The 20,016-nt window shown below is 34.0% G+C and overlaps 1 protein-coding gene across 1 annotated transcript; it reads left to right on the top strand.

Moving 5' to 3' along the window:
* The first annotated feature begins 269 nt into the window (after window positions 1-269).
* On the top strand, window positions 270-18,026 carry LOC115994048 (splicing factor U2af large subunit B). The gene is made up of 10 exons (XM_031118061.1): window positions 270-443; window positions 3,255-5,007; window positions 5,107-5,244; window positions 12,054-12,125; window positions 13,355-13,396; window positions 13,501-13,590; window positions 15,690-15,797; window positions 15,975-16,067; window positions 16,222-16,301; window positions 16,625-18,026. Exons 2-10 carry the CDS (start codon window positions 3,487-3,489, stop codon window positions 17,388-17,390), a joined length of 2,910 nt encoding a protein of 969 aa, XP_030973921.1. The 5' UTR covers window positions 270-443; window positions 3,255-3,486; the 3' UTR covers window positions 17,391-18,026.
* The last annotated feature ends 1,990 nt before the right edge of the window (window positions 18,027-20,016 follow it).

Here is a 20,016-nt window from a genome sequence, read left to right as displayed (position 1 = left end):
GAGACCTATGAAGTATTTTTGTAAAACATTTTACCAAAATGTTACAAAAAGATTTATGGTGAAAAAAAAAAAAAAAAAAAAACACTACAAATATTTTTAGTGAAATAAATGGAACGGACAATATTTACATTTTTAAAATTTTGGAGTTGGTATAACATAATTTTAAAAAAAAAAAATACCAAAAGTAATACACGTGTCAGTTAGCTAAGTTGAGGAGTGATAAGAGAAGTCACCGGTGGGTAACCAAAAATCAAAAAGAGTGAGTCCATTTTACGGAATGCGGATAACTGAAAAAAAATAATGGGTAGCCCTCTCTTTCTTTCTCCCTAGGTTTTCATCCCAATACAATACTAATACCAGAACCAGAGCAGAGAGGCCATACAGTAACTTCAACTGTGCTCAGCCATTCAACTTCGCCGCCACCACACTTTCTCGTCCAAAAGGTACAACCCTCTAGTAGCCGCCTCATCTTTTCCCCTTCTTTTTTACTCTTTATGTGCTTATATAATTTGGTCTAGATTGCCTTCCTCCATTTAATTTCCCTGAAAACTTCAGGACCAGAATTTAACACTAAATTCAAACGTTTCTTCCCCAAAAATATGAAGGTAAAAATAATAGGCTATAGTGAACTAAGACAATGTGATTGAATGGAGGCTTTGGTTTTATTGGTTTTTGACGAAATTATGTAGTTCAAATATTTTAATTACGGTTTTTTGATAAGAAATTAAAGGAGTCTTACTTTTTGGACAAAACTTAGCTACAGTATTTATCTTTCGATTATTTCCCTAGGAGAATTAAATGCAATACAGTCATGTATTTGAATTTAATTGGAGAACCTAATGTATTACACCTAAGGAACTGTACATGAGTTTTATCCTTTATTATATAACTTCCATTAATTGGTTTCGTATTGTGCATCAATTTAAATTGGATTTTTTTTTTTAAATAATTGTTGGTAGGTGTAGCATAATAAATCAATAATGCTACACGCTACGTCCGTCCTTGCTAATCCGGACTTTGGTTGATTGGCCTTGGGTTTGGGGTTTTACACACTGTACATCCATTTGCGATTTCCAACACACTGTTAGAATTTCTATTTGATATGCTTTTTTTTTTAATAAGTAATAAGCTTTATTGATATAAAAAAAAAAAAGGACGCCCTAGTACACAGGGAGTGTACAGGGGTCAACAATTAAGAATAAAAATTACAAGAATTAAGAAGAGAAGAGAATGATTGGTTTCGCAAAACAGACAACCAATCAAATAAAGTTCTAAAGAAAAAAAAAACTTGAAGTCGGGTATGGATCTCTCAACATCTTCAAAACATCTACTATTTCTTTCCTTCCAAAGACACCACATTAAGCAATGGGGAATGATTCTCCATCTACTATTTGATATGCTTGTAATTACTTTAGGTACTATGTGTTCATCATCATGAACATAGAGTGTACTTTTACTTTATCAATAAAACTTCTATTACTTATAATACACACACACACACACACACTAGTAATAGTGTAGGTGTTGATATCATTCCTAATCCAATTCCTATGTCTTTGATAGGCAACCCTTTGTATAAAGAGAATTAAGTGTGAAGTTGTATTGTATCAAGATATTGATTGGTGAGGGGATAGTGATGTTGGAAATGCAGTGTATTGTATAATAGAGTTGGTGATATTTTATTGATTTTATGTACGGTGATTCTTCTTTTGAAAGATATTTTCCTTGACCTGAAGTGCTCTATTGGAATCCTTCTATTTTTCCTGTGCTTTTCTGGATTGGGAATTGCAATCCTAATTTCTTTCTAGTTGAGGTGAAGATAAAATGTCTAAGAAATTATTAGCATGGTCTGGAAAATTTGAGGTTCTGTTGTTTTATGATGTTTTGAGAGGGTTTTGTCTTTCACATGTAAAATAGCATTGGAAAAGATTTAAACAGTAGAGTAGACAATCTTTGAAAGAAGAACTTGTGCAAAAGTAGCGAGGCGTCAGTTTATCATTTTTTACTACATTGGATGGTGGCAAGATAGTTTTGGCGGTTTGTGTTTTGTCTTTTTGGTGATTCCAAATAACGTGATTTAGTTGTTTGCATGTTGGCAAGGGAATTTGGTAGCTGTAAGAGTAGAAAGAATTTGGAATGCTGTTCCCTTTTGGGTAATGTGGACAATCTAGAGAGAGAGAGAGAGAGAGAGAGAGGAATAGTATAAATTTTGTTGGAATTGGACTTCCTCAGCATTTTTTTTTTTAATTCTTGAATTCATTGTATGATTGGATGACTGCTTGAGGCAGTATACATCCCGTTTCCATTTTTTTTTAAAAGATCTTTTGAATTTTAACTTGTAGTTTCTTTAAGAATACCTTTTATATTCTCCGTGTATTTGAGGTTTCTCTCTTTTTTAATAAGGTCATTTTTTTCTTATAAAAAAGTATATTTTAAGAAATGAAACCTTTACTATGGAGTGAATATGGAGATTCTAGCCTATTCATATGTAGTTATTTCCTACCAGCATTGAAGTGCATGGTGTATACATGTTCCTTGAACAGTTGTGTTTTTTCCAAGGACTTCTGCAATGGGTTCAATTTTAACTATAGATAAATTCATCAAGAGGAGAGTTATTATTGTGGACTATTGTTGTATGTGCAAAAATTATAGTGAAATAGTTGATCGTCTTTGCTGTTTGGTGTGAGAGGATTGTAGTCTCTAGCAATTTCCCTATTTGAAGTTTAGTGGGTTATACCAATAAAGTTAGTGAGCTGCTTGCTTGTTGGGAAAAAAATTTGCTCGTCAAAGAAATTGTGCTATTTAGAATAATACAGTGCATTGACTTATGTGGACTTTTGAAGGGAGTGGAATAGTCTGTTTTCAATGGCATTGATCACCACTTCCCATTGATTAAGTCTTGAATTTCTGAGGTCCCTGTACGATTGAACATCTGCAACAGGCAGTGTCCTTTCCACTTCTTCATCTTCTATTTTCTGAATGCTCCTGATTTTATGAACTTTAGATTGTTATTCATTATTGATACTGTTGTTCATGCTCTGCCTACTTGAATGTCTCTTTTTTCAACAGCTGTATTTAGGTCTAGGATGAATTTTAGATTATCTATACTTTACATGGCTAGCTGATTGATTCACCAGTGCCTTTAAATTGTTTGAGATCTCCTTTGATGATGTCACACTTTCTTTTACCTCTTTTGATTATTTCATGGTCTAGAACTTGATTGTAATTATTTGAACCACTTTGTTCTGTTACAGTATTTAGAATGGCTGGAGCTTGTTGAAGTTGTGTGGATCAGTAGCTGAAAATAACCCTGACATGGACAATGGGCTGTTTTTTTCTTGGGGTTGCTCTGATTTTCACTTAGAGACTGCCTAAAAGTACTCAAATTTTCAGGACCTGACCTTTAGGTTACCTTTAATATTTGGTTACTGGGCTGAACATACTCCAAACTCTATTAGAGCACTGGAATCTTGTTATCACAGGAAGATGAACAGATCTAGTCGGAAGACGAACAGATCTAGTCGGCTAAAAGAAAAGCATGATAAAAGTAGTAGGCATTCCCTGCGTGAGTATGATGAAGAAAGTGCTGCTCGGACAAGGCCTTTCAGCTTTGACGAGATTATGCTTAGAAGGGAAAACAAGTTGTTGTCTGAAAATGTGAAAGAGGGAACCTTTGAATCAGGGAACATATTATTAAAGGAAGAAACTATTGAGAATGTTTCTGATGCTTTTGAATCTGAAAGGGGTTACAAACATAATAATGATTCTTCTCCTGCTGTGGAAAAGCATGTATCTGAGAAATTAGTGAAGGCAAGTTCCAGAAAGAAAGAAGAGAATAGTTCTATGAAGGAAGATGCTTTAGTTAAGAGAAAGGACAGAGAAAGTCGTGTGTCAAATACCGAATTGAAGGATAAAGACAACAAAGATATGAGCTATAAGGATAGACTAGGAAGAAACAACCACCAAAAACATGTTAGGAGAAAAAATGATGAGTGGTCAACTGATGATTCTGAAAATGAACCTGAAAAGAAGCACTCTAGAGATTTGGCTGATAGGGATAGACCTGCAGAAAGAAGTAGGGAAGACCTTGAAAGAGGAAGCAAGAGAAAATACAAAAATGGAGTTGATGAGACTAATAGAGACCGGAATACTGCAAAGAAACATGACCCAAGGAAACAACATGATTTAGATATTTCAGATAGAAAAGAGAGGAAGGAGTCATCAAAATCACGTTATGAAGAATCAAGGAAAAGGAGACGGTCAAGGAGTAGAGAACGTGAGGACAGAAATAAGAGGTCAATTTCACTATCAACACGTGAAGAGTCAAGGAAAAGGAGACGGTCAAGGAGTAGAGAACGTGAAGACAAAAATAGAAGGTCCATTTCACCATCAACAAGGGCACACAAGCATAATTCTCACCATGGTGGGGAGCACAGAGAGTTGTCCTCACATTCTCTTAGAGATAGGTCTGGACGACAACATTCAGATATTGACAGGAACAGAGTATCAAGTAATGGTTCAAGTAGCCATTATCGGCGACATAGTGGATACACAAGTGGACTTGGTGGCTATTCACCAAGGAAGAGAAAAACTGAGGCTGCTATTAAGACTCCTTCCCCATATGGTCGCTCACCAGAGAAGAAAAGTGCTGGGTGGGATCTCCCACCAGTTGGAACAGCAGCTGTTGTTTCTGGTTCAGATCCTTCGAATTTTCAGTCATCAAAGCAGGATGTAGCCTCAACTGGAAATGAGATTGTCAATGCTGTTTCTGCTGCTTCCACCACAGTGAAGTCTCTTTCTACGGTGTCTAACTCTTTCTTATCAAAGAAGAATTACTCGTTTGACTCTGTTCAACTAACACAAGCTACTCGGCCTATGAGGAGGCTTTATGTAGAAAATATACCAGCTTCTGCCTCGGAGAAAGCTGTAGTGGAATGCTTTAATAAGTTTTTGCTGGCTTCTGGTGTTAGTCATATCCAAGAACCCCAGCCATGTATCAATTGTATTGTAAGTGTCCATTTTTTGGGGTAATATCACACTTTATTCTTTTCATGCAGGTCGGTATGATTTAAAGAACTTTGAATGCCTTGCCATATTTAATTGCAGATGTATAAAGAGAAGGGCCAGGCGCTTGTAGAATTTCTTACACCTGAGGATGCTTTGGCAGCCCTTTCTTTTGATGGCGGTTCCTTCTCTGGCTCCGTTCTCAAAGTCAGACGCCCTAAAGACTTTGTTGAAGTGGCAGTAAGAATGACTATCCTAACCATCTCCTTTTTCATCTTCTTTATTGCCTTATATTGCTTTTAATGTTGCTTTTTTATTTATTTTTTATTTATATCTTATCTATTGAATGTATGAAGTTTATATTCTTTTAGATTATTATTTCCTTTTAAAAGTAATTGGGAATCTGTTGAATCTTAGAAGCTTGTTAATCATTTCTATTTGCATGTAAGATGTAGGATCTTTGACTTAATATATTGCTTTATGGTTTTGCATAGAAGGGTTTACTTTATTGGTGTGATTTGTCAAATGTTCTGGATAAAGTGTGGTTATTTTGGCCAAAATATGTCTTGTGGCTGGTTATGTGAGCTATATTGGAGTTATCTTATTTGTGAATCTACATTTCCACATCCTCTAATTAAAAGAGCATGCCAGTTTTTAACTCAATCAAAGTAAGAATGAGGTGTGACGTACTGTTGATGGTTGAAATTTTAAACTTAAATTGCTGCAATGAAAGGCAAGAAAAGCCACTTTAATAGCCAAGTTCATTTCTGATTTTAAAACAGGCATGACCTCAGGATGGCCAAAAGTTTAAAACTGAGCCAAACCCCCAGGTGTTTGGATGTTTGCAGTGGGTTGTTAGGAGGTAATATCTAATCGATCAACCTTGATCTTAACCCAAACTAGCTTGGAGCTTGGTAGAAGGGGTCAAAAGCTAATTGTAAGCCTACAGCCTTGGAAGTGAATACTATGCCTAAGGTTTTTAATCTGGCTTGTCATCCTGAGTCTTTAGTGTGACCGACAATGCTCGCTCAAATAGCTTGGAAAATGGTTGGAATGGGGCTGAATAGGGGTTAATTACAGACATGACTCTTTCATTTATCAAATAAAAAAACAATTACAGACATGACTCTTTCCTGTTTCTAGCGAAGATTTAGGCTGGAATATTGGGTGGTAAAGAGCCGCTTTTCCTGCTTGTTACTAATTAAAAGATACATTTATTTAACTTATCATTTGTAAAACAAAGATTTAATTTTCAGAAGCTGAGTGGAAGGCTGTGGAAAGTATGTCAGTTATGAAAAATATCTAATAGCAAAGTATTTTTTGTGAATTACATTATGAATATTTGCCATGATGGAAATCAAAGTTTATTCATGAAATAAGTTCTTTAAAAGGCAAATGATTTGGAATCTAGGGCTTGAAAATTTTCATGAGTAGTTTCAATTTTACCCCATATGACATTAATCATCATGTCTATTAGTAGGTTTATTAGATGTACTGCCTTGGTGGAATGGTCTCATTGATGTGGAGCAATTCTACTATTTATTAATTTCCCGTATGAATTTGTAACCTTTTCCTTTAAATATATTATATATTATGCATTATGACCACACAGGGCATTGATTGGGCCATGCCTAATGAAATGGAGTCACTACGAATCTCCTGCTCCCTTTCTCCTTGGGGTTACTTATTATAAAAAAGAGGGAAAATTGCACTCTTGCCCCTTGAGTATATGGCAAGTGCAATCTCCCCCCCATTAATTTAACACGTAACAATGTCCGCTCTTATCTTTTCGTAATGAGAACTTCACCCCTTATGTTAGTATTTTCCATCAAATTAATGGAAAATTATTTATTTATTTATTTTTAAATGAATATGAACCAACATGTCGGTGACCTTATTACCCTCCAATAACAAACACATCACATGCACAATGATGACCCTTCAAATTGCATATGATATGTTTGCTATTGGAGGGTATTAAGGTCATTAACTTGTAGGTCTAGATACATTCTTAAAAAAAGTATGAATTTTATGTTAATTTGATGGAAAATAGTAATGGGTGTGGGTAAAGTACTCATTACGAAAAGATATGTGGGGATGCTTATACCTTATAAACTAAAAAGGGGGACATTGCAACTTCCCTATACTTAAAGGGAGGAAAGGTGGAATTACCCTCCAAAAATTATGCATTATTGTTTGCGTATAGAAGGGTTTTCAACAACTCAACAATGTTCAGTTTGCATACAAAGTAAATAATAGTCTAACCATCTAGTGGTAATGCATTTGTACCACATTTTACATTAAGGCTGTCAATGTTAATTAATAGTGATGAATTGCTTAGGGAAACCATTGACTAGAAATAGGTTTTATCACTGCCTTTTGTTACTATTTTTGTAACTCCATGACCAATTCGCAGTGGTTGGACTTGAGCAGGAATCTGCACTATGGATCTGATCGGAACCATACGCTACTTTGAGGTTTTAGTCTCAAGTGTCAGTAAAATATTTTCTTACAAACAAGCTCAAAATAAGTTTCATTAGATAGAAAACTGTTTAATGCTAATTGTTGTTTCTATCATTATGGAATTGTAAGTCCTATACTTACCAAAATTTATCCCAAAAAAAAAAGGTCCAATACTTACCAAAAAAGAATTCAGTCCTATGAGCTTATTTGTTAGAAAGAGAAAGTTACTTTGACTAAATTTGTTGTGCAAATTGATTTTTGGGCCAGTGGTGTATAAGCTTAAATCCCAGGCCTCACTGCCCTCAACCTTCCTTATAATATAGCCTTTCTTTTGTAACTTCCTTACTGTGGCCTTGGTGTGTCTGGGCAATTAAAGTTCAGGATCAAAATGTCATGTATAGAGTTAGCTTCATTTTCTCTGTATCTTATTCCTTAGGAGACAAAAAGTAAAATTCCAAGAAAGCTTAATTTTGGAACTTTAATGAAACAAAGGTCTCTCCCCATCTCCCTCTCTCCATTCTGAATGAATGTGTAGAAGATGGACACATAGATTACACTAGATGGGCAAGGCCATCCAATGTACATGATGGTACATCAATTGTACATTTGTACGTAAAAAGGGCTATCCCAATAGCAATACAATACTGAGTATTGGCCTTTGATGGGGTTGGGGTAATCACTAATCCTTGAAACTATTGAAGGGTCCTGTCATTGTGAATTTCTATGTGATACATCTTTAATTTTGATAGGTTCCTTATTTATGCTTGCACCTTGGAAGCAAATTGAGATTGCTTGTCACACTTAACACCAGGAACTGTTTTGTATCTTCAAGAGTTTTCTATTGCACATCGAATGATCTATTTGTCCCGTTACGTGAGTTATTTTCTGACTGCCATGTTGGAATCTCTTAAATAGGGTGTTTATGTTGCGTATGTCGTAATTCACATTCAGGATGGTGATGAAGCTGACTCCTAAATAAGAAGATTTCCAGGTGTAGTGACAAATTTGATGTGCTTGCAGTTTTTTCTTTTCTGGATGGTTGGGGTCATTGATCGAGGCTCTTAGAGTAGTAGATTTTATATGACATGTGATACAACGTTTAACTTATTTGGTGTTCAAATTTTAAGATGCTGTGAGATGTAGTTCTTGTAGGATGTCTTCTCTCATTCTCAGTGGAAGTATCTGCAGTTTGAATTTTCTTATTGCTATATTTGACCTAGCAATTTTACCTTTTTCTAACACCAGAACTTTTTTTGTAACACCAGAACTTTTTTTGATAAGTAGATAAGTATTTTATTGTTACGAAATGTTTTTTGAACTCCAGTTACTGTTATGCGCTAATAAGTTATCATCATTTTTAACAGTTAGCATATTGCTGCATCCCAAGTTATATAAGTTGACCTCCCTCTTGTCTTGAAATTCTCTTCTTCTTTTTTTTTTTTTTAATTTTTATTTTATATTCCTTTACACATGGCACAAGAAACTTAAGATAAGAAATGATCTCCTTTGTTTGTATAGTTGTGCATATTAATGGGTTGGACTAGTGTTATGATGACACCCATTTCAGTTTTCATCACATTATGTGTTTAAGATGAAGAGATGGAAAGTGATCTTCAGTTTTATGTTTAATGAAGTCTTACACTACCTACATAAGACTGTCTAAATGAACCATTCTGTGTTTAACTTTGTGTAGCTTTGTTTATTATTTATAAATGAATTAATTGCAGGCCTTTCTTTTCTCACAACCCTTGTTTCAATTCTAGGTGGGATTTCTCATGTTTTTGTACTGCTTTCAATTTGAACCAGATCACTTGTCCTTATTAGTTTTATCTTCTGTATTTGTTGTGTGCTTGCATGTGAACAAACCATCTTGACCAAACTTCTTTATTTTCCTTATTTGGTTTTTCTTCAATCCTTTCATAAATGCATTGAAGCAACCTTCTTTTATTGACTTTAGCCCTCCATAACCTCTAGCAAGGCCTTTTATAGGGCTGTAAGTCTTCACTTGACAAAGCATATTGTAGCCAATGTGGTTTATATGAGGTGAAATGCCTCAATATTGTGGATGATGCTTAAACCTAGACCAAGAAATGCGATTCCTTCTTCTGGTAACTTGAGATGCATTAGTGGTCTCTCCAGTCTGATGTTTGTTTTGGACTTTTGGCGTCATTATTTATTCCTTATTCTCACCCTTAACCCATAATCTATTTTCTAACCCAAGTCTTATACTATCTAACCAGAATCTGGGAAGGGAGAAAAGATGGATAAAAAAGGAAAAAAAGAGTTTAAAAAGAAGTTAAAGACAAAAAGGGGAAAAAAAATTAAAAAGAGATTTCTTAAGTTTGTGATTTTTCAGTTAAAAAAAAAAAAAAATACCCCACTTGTGTCTCTTCAGATACTCATTTGTACTCCCTCTGTCCTGAAAGCAAAGATATGGTTGGTGCGGGCGTGCTTCTCATAGCAGACAAATGAAGGTGGCCTTTTATTTAAGAGAAGTCATTCCCATATCTGTAAACTTCAGTGTAGAAGATTCACATCAAAATAATTATGTTGCTTATAGACATGTATATGGAGCAAATTGCGCTGTTCAGAAAATGTTAAGAAAAGGGAAGTTTTCCTGTAGTTATGCTCAGACTATGTATTGATTGTGTAGTATATTGACTTGAGTTTTGGTATAGAGAAGTAACAGTCATAACTGTATAAGTTAATCTTGGATGTTGTGGGTCGTAAATTCATGACCTCACCCTCCATCGCATTATTGTGATGGAGGAAGTGCATTTGACCCTAAGAAACATCAAAAGCGCCCTACCTGTCTGTAATACATGAGCATGCCTGGGACATAGTTGCATGCATTACTGGCAAAAATATTAAAATTTTGGACATGTTTTAGGCATGTTGGAGATGTTGTAGCAACACGGTCTAGACACAATGGGAGTAAAAAAAAGAAGAAAAAAGATGACTTTTGACAACTTGCCACAATCAAAGCCATTGATGAAGCTTCAAAAGCCGTAATGATTCTCTCTCTCTCTCTGGAACAGCCAAATAGTCTTCTCTCTTGCTCTTCCTCCCTTGATCTACACTCATCAAAGAATATCTACACACATTGAAGCAGATTGAGGCACATCGGCACTACTTTTAGTTCATCAGCCTCACTCTTTGTCTTGACCAATTGTGGCTTTAGTTGTTTGGGTGCTCTCGAAACCTCTCTCTATAAGAAGATAGGAACCTGTTTTCTGAAATTTTTTTTTTTTTCTTTTTTGGTAGAAAGACACGACTTAATAGATTAAATGCAAACCATTCTGTTACAAAAACGCTTGGCATTGTCAAAAGTCAGCAAATTCTCCACCACAATTTTTTGTTTTGTTTTTTGTTTTTTTTTTAATGATATTGTTGATTTTAATTATTATCTAATTTTTTTTTTTTTTTTTTTTTTTTTTTTTTTTTATATTGGCTAAAACACTCGGTTATTCTGTTACTCTTAAGGTCAGTTGAGTGCTTAGTTGCATTTTTTAATTATTAACTAAAGAAAATGTAAGACATTCCTAGAATACATACTGTATAATAATTACTCCACCATCCCAAATTGTTAGTCCTCTTTTCATTTTGGGACGGCCCAAAATGAAGTCCTCTTTGAAAAGTCAATAAATAATTCCCTAACATACCTTTTACGTTATTGAAAAAGTCAATGCCCCTCTTTCACAAAAATTTAAATTAAAGTGGGTGGTTTTGGGAACTTGTACATTTTTATATAAAAAACGATGCATTAAATGATGTTCCCTTAAAAAATTGGTTTTTCTAAACATGCCTAACAATATGAGATGAAGGGAGTAATTAATACCGTGTCATGTCCTAATTTTTAAAGAATGACCTTGTTGCTATGTCCTATGTCGTGTTGTGTTTGTGCTTTTTAGGTTCAAACTAAAGCTCGTTGGATTATATGATAATAATTATTGCTTTATTCCCATATTGCTTATTGGTTGGAATATTTCAATGTTCATTTGGTTTTGGATAATGCATTCTGGTGTTTAGCGCATTCAAATTAATTTAAATATCCACACTTTCAGTTGCCAATAATTAATTTAACCTTGATAACATTTTTGTGGTTTCTATTCTTGTTGGATAAAATCTGAAATACATGGGACAATTAATTCACTCATGCTATTGATTCTGTGTTAGGGAGATGGGAGGTCCTAAAATAAAGATTTCAGATTTTAAACATGGCCCACTGTTACCTTTTATCATTTCATTTCAAATTTTAGAGTTCATTCATGACATTTTATCATGGAACCCCATGAGATTACCATAATAGTGCGTTTTTTTGTTTATTTTTTATTATTTATTTAATAGTAAACATCCAAAAATTTTGTTGTAGTTTTAGATTTTATGGCTTCCTATTATCTTCTTTTTCTTTTCATTTTTAATATTATTAGCATGATTTACTGTGATATGATTAAGTTATTCTATGCCATACAAAGAAGCTATTATTGGTTCAACTAGCACTTTCTACCACTGCTTTGCAGTTTCTGAGGTATATTGTGGTTACTATCCATGTAGCAGGTTTTCAGACAGTTGCTATTTTCATGCAGACTGGTGATCTGGAGAAATCAGCGGCTGCAGTTGATTCAATAAGTGATATCGTGGAGGATTCACCTAACAAGGTATGTATATGAAGCTTGTAATTTCAATATAACAATGTTTACATTAAGACTCAACTGTAAAGTTATGCATACATAAGTTACTCTATATAATTTCAGTGCTTAGTGGTTAATTCACTCTCTTTTAGTGTATCTTTTATTTCATATCATGGTTGGATGTATCTTTTGGTGTAAACTAGATTCTCATTGGTGAGCTACACTACTACAAGTGGGCACAAAATAGAATAGGAATTCATTGGAGTCATTCAGTCAAGTGTTATCTGTAGAGTGAGTTCCCATAAGGGTATATATTAGTACGAATTACTAGATATCCATACTACTTTACTCCATTGAATCTTTTAAAACATTGAGCTCAAACTAAATTGAGGATTTTTCTATCGTTTTATAACCCTATTGTGGTGAATATTTTCTGGTACATCCGCACGTGTATGCAATGTTGAATTCTATGTATATATGTGATAACTTGATGTATGGGAAGACACCCCTATACATTGTTACCTGCTTTATATCACATAGTCCAGCTTCCATTTACCAAGTGAACTAATAGTAAACTTAAGTTTATATACAATGGAGTTGCAGTACGTAGTTTCATACAGAAGTGATGAAACTTTTAATGTCTTCATTGTATAATAGTAAACTGCCATTTTCCTTCTTGGATTTACCTTTTTGTATATTTCTTTTTGTTTTTAATCTACCTATAAAAATTTTTACCATGTTAAATTGATAACATATTTCCATATATATTCACTTTGAAAAGAGTCCTTATTCCTGATTATGTCATGCTTTGAGTTGGATATATACATTCTCTTTGTTTATGTATTTCTAGGGTCACATAATTGTTGCAGAATGTTTTTGTGCTTGTTGTAATTGCCCAAGGTGTCATGTATGTTTTACTCAAGAACAGACTTCTTTCCCTGTGATTCAAAGGTTCATGTATTTTCTTTACCTCTCTTTATTCACATATATAATTATACTTTAATGAGGGTCGTCATCAATATCAATAGATGGGGGAAGTTTTTACAGCATTACCAGCTGTCAGAAGTATGCTGAGGTTTTTTGTTGACATGATATACATATTCTAGAGCTTCAAGAGAGATTGCATATCTGAATCTTTAGGATTTCTCTTTGTTTTTTATATACGCTTATTTATTTTTTATTTTTTTCATGGTGTTCCCTTATTAACTTTGTGGTTGTGTATGTTATTATCCTTTTTCTATGCTCTGTCTCTGCAGATATTCATTGGTGGAATTTCAAAGTTTATTTCATCAAAAATGGTAATATTTTTCAATTTTTTTATTATTATTATTGTTGTTGTTGTTGTTGTTATCCTTTGTAAGTGGATATCTTTAGTGACTAGGCTTTTTATTCTGCTTTCTAGCTTATGGAGATTGTAAGTGTCTTTGGACCTTTGAAGGCCTACCACTTTGAGGTCAATGAAGAGCTCAGTGAGCGCTGTGCTTTTCTTGAGGTAATACAGCAGTCTGTACCTCTATACTTTTGTTTCTTTCTAATAAATTCTGTCTAATAAGATGTTAAAGCAGTGATTGCTTTCACAACTTTTTCTTTTTTTCTCATTTTGAATGAGATTTTTATGTCATTGTGGGGTATGGCAGATGTGCTATAGATAACACAATTTTAAACAAGATTCCCATAATCTAAATTTTGATCTTAATGATTGCTTATCTATCTATTTAATACAAAGTCTAGTATTTATTATGGTATTGTAACTCTTGTGAGGTACTTGATATTTTCAATAAGCTTGAGAACCTTTCTTCTATTTGTAACATGAACAAGTTACATATATTAAATTACCATCACCCTAGCACCATACAACTTTGTTATAAAAATTGGCTCTAGCTTGTCCTTGCATATCTTGAATCCTATCAAATATAGTCTTGCTTCATAAAAATTCTTCCTAATCACAATCAAATCTTTTATCTTTTACTTATCAAAAAAAAAATCTTTTATCTTTCTCTTCATTAAAATAAAGATTCTCATGATTCAACATTATGTCAATAGAAAATTATTAAAAATCACATCTTTCCAAGTAAAATTATTCAAATCAGCATGTTTATGTAAACCTTCCATTTTTAAAAGAAAATACTTGCATCGAATACTTGCCAACAGCCTTGTAGCTCAACTGCCACCTCTTGTTGTTTCCAACAAACACATCCATCTTCAAATCCCCCCACTACCAGTTATTGAATCATCAGAGGACTTGCATCGAATACTTGGCGTGCATCACTCTCTAGAATAGTTTCTTTAATATGTATAAGTATTCACAGTTAAATCACCTTCATTAAAGTAGACATCATAGATCAGTGGAGAATCCTAGTCTATGGCACAAACTCTAAAAAATTTCATCCTTCAGTTCAACCGCGCACACCCACCAATTGATTCTTCAATCTGCCTTGTGCTACATGTTCTATGTCATTCTCAAGTCCACCTTCTAGTATGTCCCAAGGATTGTGGTTGCTTTATGAAAAATATTTTGTTCTGATACCACTTGATACAGTGAGGAGAACTTAGATATGGTGTAAAAGAAGGGTCTGTGAAGAAATTTCCAGCAATAAAACAAGATTATAGCTAGAGGAAGAAAATGGGATTGAAACACTAAAACATCGATCTCTCAGCTCAAAGAGCCTAAGAAATATTTAAATATGGAATTTTATAAGTTATATAAGAAAATGTTGTCTATAATGATTTAAAAGAGGTTTTGAAGTTTCATAGGTTAGATAAGAAAGGCTGTCTATAATGACTCAAAAGAGGTTATTTATAATAGCTTTTAGTAACTCTAGAACCCTAACTCTTCATCTCACATATAACTATTAAATCCTAAGCATCTTCTTCATTAAAAGTCATATATTAGTAACATTTCCTTTTAAAACAGTCAATGTATAATAATCAATTAAACATAACATAGAAAAATAAGAGACAATGAACTAAGGGGCATTTTTCTTCCCTTTGGGCTTAAATTCTCGTACATTTCACTGTCTGGTTACTATAATAATCACTCCCAAAATAGTCATTTTGATCTTATTTGTGTTCTGCCTATGTAACGAGAATACTTCTACTTATGTGGTGTTAGACACTGACGTGCATGCTTTTTGGAGACATTTTTAGTTGCATATCCTGCATTCAAGCGTTTTTTCTTTTTCTTTTTTTTGTTTTTTAAATTTTAAATTTTAAATTTTTTAAGTTGAGTTGGCCATGTTTTTCACATTGTTGGACACCAATGCCTATATTGACTTAATGTGCTTGGTCTTTACTTTGCTTCATTTGTTGGAAAGTCTGATGATATTGAAGGAACAATCTAAATTTTATATCATTGTATTTAAGCTTAGTTAGCTCTTATTCGATTGAGTCTATTTTAGTCATGTCTATAAATATCAATTTCTTTGCAACAGACAAATATGTTGTTGGATTTATCAGGATTACTTAGAGCTTTGATGTATGCGTCTATGTGAAATCTTGAATGTTAGATTCTCTTCAGCTTTCCTTATTTGAGTGAAACTACCTTTTCTTCTGACCTTTTGGGTGTCTTCTAACTTTTGTATACTCTATTAGTATGTAGATCAATCAGTTACTCCCAAAGCTTGTGCTGGTTTGAATGGAATGAAGTTAGGAGGGCGAGTACTTACAGTAGTTCAAGCTATTTCTGATGCATTGTTTCTGGTAATAAACATCACCCTGTTCCTTCTATCAAAAAATTAATTGAGATGCAACACAATCCTAATTATTTTTTGGGTGGGTATGTGGACTATGTAATGGGAGGTAGCCTACTCCCATTTTATTATCTGTTATAACGTTTTTATGGAGATGTATACTGACCTAGAGAATAACATCTGGCAGGAAAATGGTGGGAATTCTATTTGCTATGGGATCCCCGAGCATGCAAAGCCACTTCTCAAACAGCCCACAGAAGTTCTGAAGCTTAAAAATGTGGTAGGGTTTCTGCAGTATAGTTTACTTTTTTTCTACTCTTGGGGACGGTTTTTTGGGCTTGGGGGGGTTAATTATATATTATCATGAATCTTCCAAATATCCTAATAATATTTACTTTGTCAATCTAATCTTCTTTTTTTCCTATGTGAATTAGTTCAATCCTGAGAGTCTGTTATTGCTGCCTGAGCCAGAAGTTGAAGAAGTTCTTGAAGATATACGGTTGGAGTGTGCAAGGTCTTGATAAAACTGTTTTCCATTTTAATAAGGCCTGTTTGGTCTCTCCACCCCCCCCCCCCCCCCCCCCCCCCCCCGGGGAAATTTTTTTCAGAGAACTACTTTTCAAAAGCCAATTTTCAGATAACATCGAAATGATGTTGACTTTCTCAGTTTATGATAAACAAAGCATTGAAATTTATTAATTTAAATTTATTTTTTAATTTATTATTATATTATTCTACTTATTTAACAATGTTTCAGAATTTTCTTTACAACCAAACAGGTCCTTCCTCTTTTGTGTTTTTAGATAGACTTATATTTACATAAGATAAATCCTGCAGGTTTGGCACTGTGAAATCTGTTAAAGTTGTCAAGCAGAGCAACAGTCACATGAGCACCTCAGGGACATTTGAAGTTATTGACAATGGGGAATCTGCTGGGGCCTGGCAAGATTTATCTCATGATGACGAAAAAACAGAAACAGAAACTTCAGGAAAAGATGATGACCATGATACTGGGAAAATTAGTGAGACAGACTTTCTTGGTGATATCAAAGAACTCAAAGAAGATGAAATAATTTTGAGAAGAACTTGCTTCAATGATGATGGACCTGCCGATGATAATGGAGAGAACAAGTCATGCCAAATGGGTCTGCTTGATAGTAATGTGGTTGTTGAGGACTATGAGAACATATCAGATGGTGTTCCTGAAGAACTCGCTAACCAGCTGAACAGTCAGAATCAATCGGATTGTCATGATGAAAAGGTTGCTGATATTATTGAAGCGAAGGACATTAGCTTGGAAAACAATTTGATGGTTGAAGATCAGTCAACTTTGGGGGAAGCTGATAATAAGTTACAGGAAGCTTCTGTTGGAATGGATGGCATTGTGGCTACTGAATCAGCTGCTGCTGAGAGGGGTGAGAACGAGGAACAGGATTGTGATCTTGGACATGTATTTGAGCTGGGGTGTGTTTTTGTGGAGTATGGAAGAACAGAAGCCTCTTGTGTGGCAGCACATTGTTTGCATGGACGCCTTTTTGATGAACGGATTGTGACAGTGGAGTTTGTTGCTCTTGATCTTTACCGGGTGAGGTTTCCAAAATGAATATGTTTGGACAACTGCAATTGGTGAGGCTACTGGGTACAATGTCCCGTCTCTTCAACCACTGGAAGATGAATCTGACTTCTGGGTCCTCAGCACACATTTGGTATTGATTACTTTATGTGGCAGGGCTCAGTCATTGGTTAATTTCAAAATTTTGGATCCAAATATATATGTTTTAGTTTTTTGGCCATGGTGCACAGTGTGTATAGGCGCATGGATGCAGAAATCTTACGAAATTGCTTCATATTGGCTGTGTAGTGAGGAGCTTGGCTTTAGCTAATCACCAAGCACTTCACTGGATACTGCTTGAGCTCTGAGATTATTTGTCTGAATGTCTCTGTTACTGTATACAAAGGATGATGATGGGAAGGGTATGGGCTACTGATCTAAATGGTATTTAGGTGCTGCTTACTCAATGTACTAACTTCATTCCTAGAGCTAATTTTTTCCCTTAGATTTGTTTAGCTTGGTTTATGTCCCATGAACAATCTTATGTCAATTTCTTAATGCTCTTGGAAATTTAAAATGGATTCATGCACCGAGTTGAGGCGATGGTCCATTTTGCTTGATTATAGATTATTTATTTAATTTGTTTTCTAGGTTGCTTCTGGGCAAGTTGAAATTCTATTCCTCTGATTTACCAATTACCACTTGAGCTGAGAAGCAGATGCTGTGGGAGAGGTTTGATGGATTGTTCTAGCTTGCTGTTCCTATGTTTAAAATTAAAATTGCATACGCAAAGCCTGTGCATTGCCTTATACTCTATAGCTCAGATTGAAACCATCTGATCAAATGATGGCGGAAAATCTCTCCATTGATCTGGACCAGAAACCGTCACAGTATCTCATAGCAAGTAATTGAGTTTCCCAATTGCAGTGGTTTTACTTCAAATCGGACTTTTAAGTTTTTGTTTATTGCGATACTAGACACTTTTTCGCTACCCGTAGATTACTTATAATCACTAATCATCGTGGATCATTTGGAATCTTAGATAGCGGAATGAATGTGTATCCATTTTAATCATGATGCATAACCATCTAATTGTTCGTTTCACTGTTAGTGTATGGCTTTTTGGTAGAATGGACAAATGGGAGTATGGAGAAGATGCTAATTTTCCGTACTTTAAGTTTGGTAGGAAGATAGAAAATTGAGGGGATATCAATCATATGATAGTAGTTTCTTTCCTTTACTTAGTTGGAAAGAAAAATGAGAGGTTGGAAAGAAAAACGAGAGGAAAGAAATAGTGATTTGTAGCAATTTATTATTTTATCCCTATTATATATAGGACAAAATTTAGCTAGAAAATTAGTTGTAGTTTAAGATTACAACTTTACTTAATAAAATAAATATTACTACATATTTTAAAAATTTAGCCGTTGAATTACATGTTCTTTATACTCTTGATGCACATGTCAAATTTTGTGTCAATCGGATATTATTTACTATGTGATTTATAAGTTTATATTTTATGCATAATTTTAAATTACAAAAACTTGCAATTTAAACAACTTATTGATAACATAACTATTGATCTTTAATTTTCAAGAAATTTTGCAAGCATGGAGGATATAGGAAGAAGAAGAAAATATAATCTAATGGTGGATTTGTCACAATTCACTTTCAATAAAAAAATATTGAGTAAGGTTATATCTTTAAGTTACAACTAATTTTATAACTAAAATTTGTCCTTATATATAAGAAAAAATTTATTTTATTTTTATTTTTTTACATTAGTTTTTTAAAGAGGGTTAAAATAATAATTTTCTTTTTCTCTTATATTTTGTTTGCACTTTTCTTCTCAATTTGGAGGAATTAAAATTTGTGTGTTAAGAGAGAAAATGACTCACCCCATTTTCCATCCCGGGTGAAAAATTAATTATGTATCCCGTTTTATCTCATCTCTTTTACATTCTTAAAATCATTCTAAGCAAAGAGCAAGATTGATAGGTGTGACTAAAATCACAAGGGCATGCATGCTGCACTCAAATTAAATAGGCATACACTAACAATAATGTCATCTATTTATCAAGTACAACATGCCATTTTGTTGCCTTCACCAAATGACTTGTCATTTCAAAAGCAAGGTTTGGAATTGATTAGGTACGTGTGGGAGTTTGAATAGGGACCTAGGATCCTTAAAATGTGATGGTTTCTTGTTATAACACAATAAATTTTAACGTGAGGAGAATCAGTGAACACTTCTTTTGAGGATTACTATATTAATCAATCAACTTACATTATTGACCTAAATAGATGTTGACTAGACCGATGTAGACCATACAAATGATACAATTGACTTGTTACACCTTTTTGGGGTGCTTTGAACATCCCCATATTAAATATATTTTTAATTGAATTTAGATTCTAAACACTTCATTAAAATCTTGGCATATTATATATAGAAAGAAAAAATCATATTATGTTAAATTTTTGTGCATTATACAGATTATCGAGTAGTCTTTCTTTTTCTTTTTCTTTTGGGGGGGTGGGGGTGGGGTGGTAAAGATCAAGAAACAAATTAGCATGAAAATTTTGTTAAGTGCGTTGGTACAATTTTCTTGTCCGGTACTATGTGGTGAAAACCAATCCTGGGCTGGGCCTCACATGCCAGCTTGGGCAAAGTAGC

This window comes from Quercus lobata, chromosome 6 (assembly GCF_001633185.2).
Source record: "Quercus lobata isolate SW786 chromosome 6, ValleyOak3.0 Primary Assembly, whole genome shotgun sequence".
NCBI classification, from domain to species: domain Eukaryota; kingdom Viridiplantae; phylum Streptophyta; class Magnoliopsida; order Fagales; family Fagaceae; genus Quercus; species Quercus lobata.
Note: the sequence above shows the minus strand (reverse complement) of the source record. Positions and strands in the feature narration are given on the sequence as shown.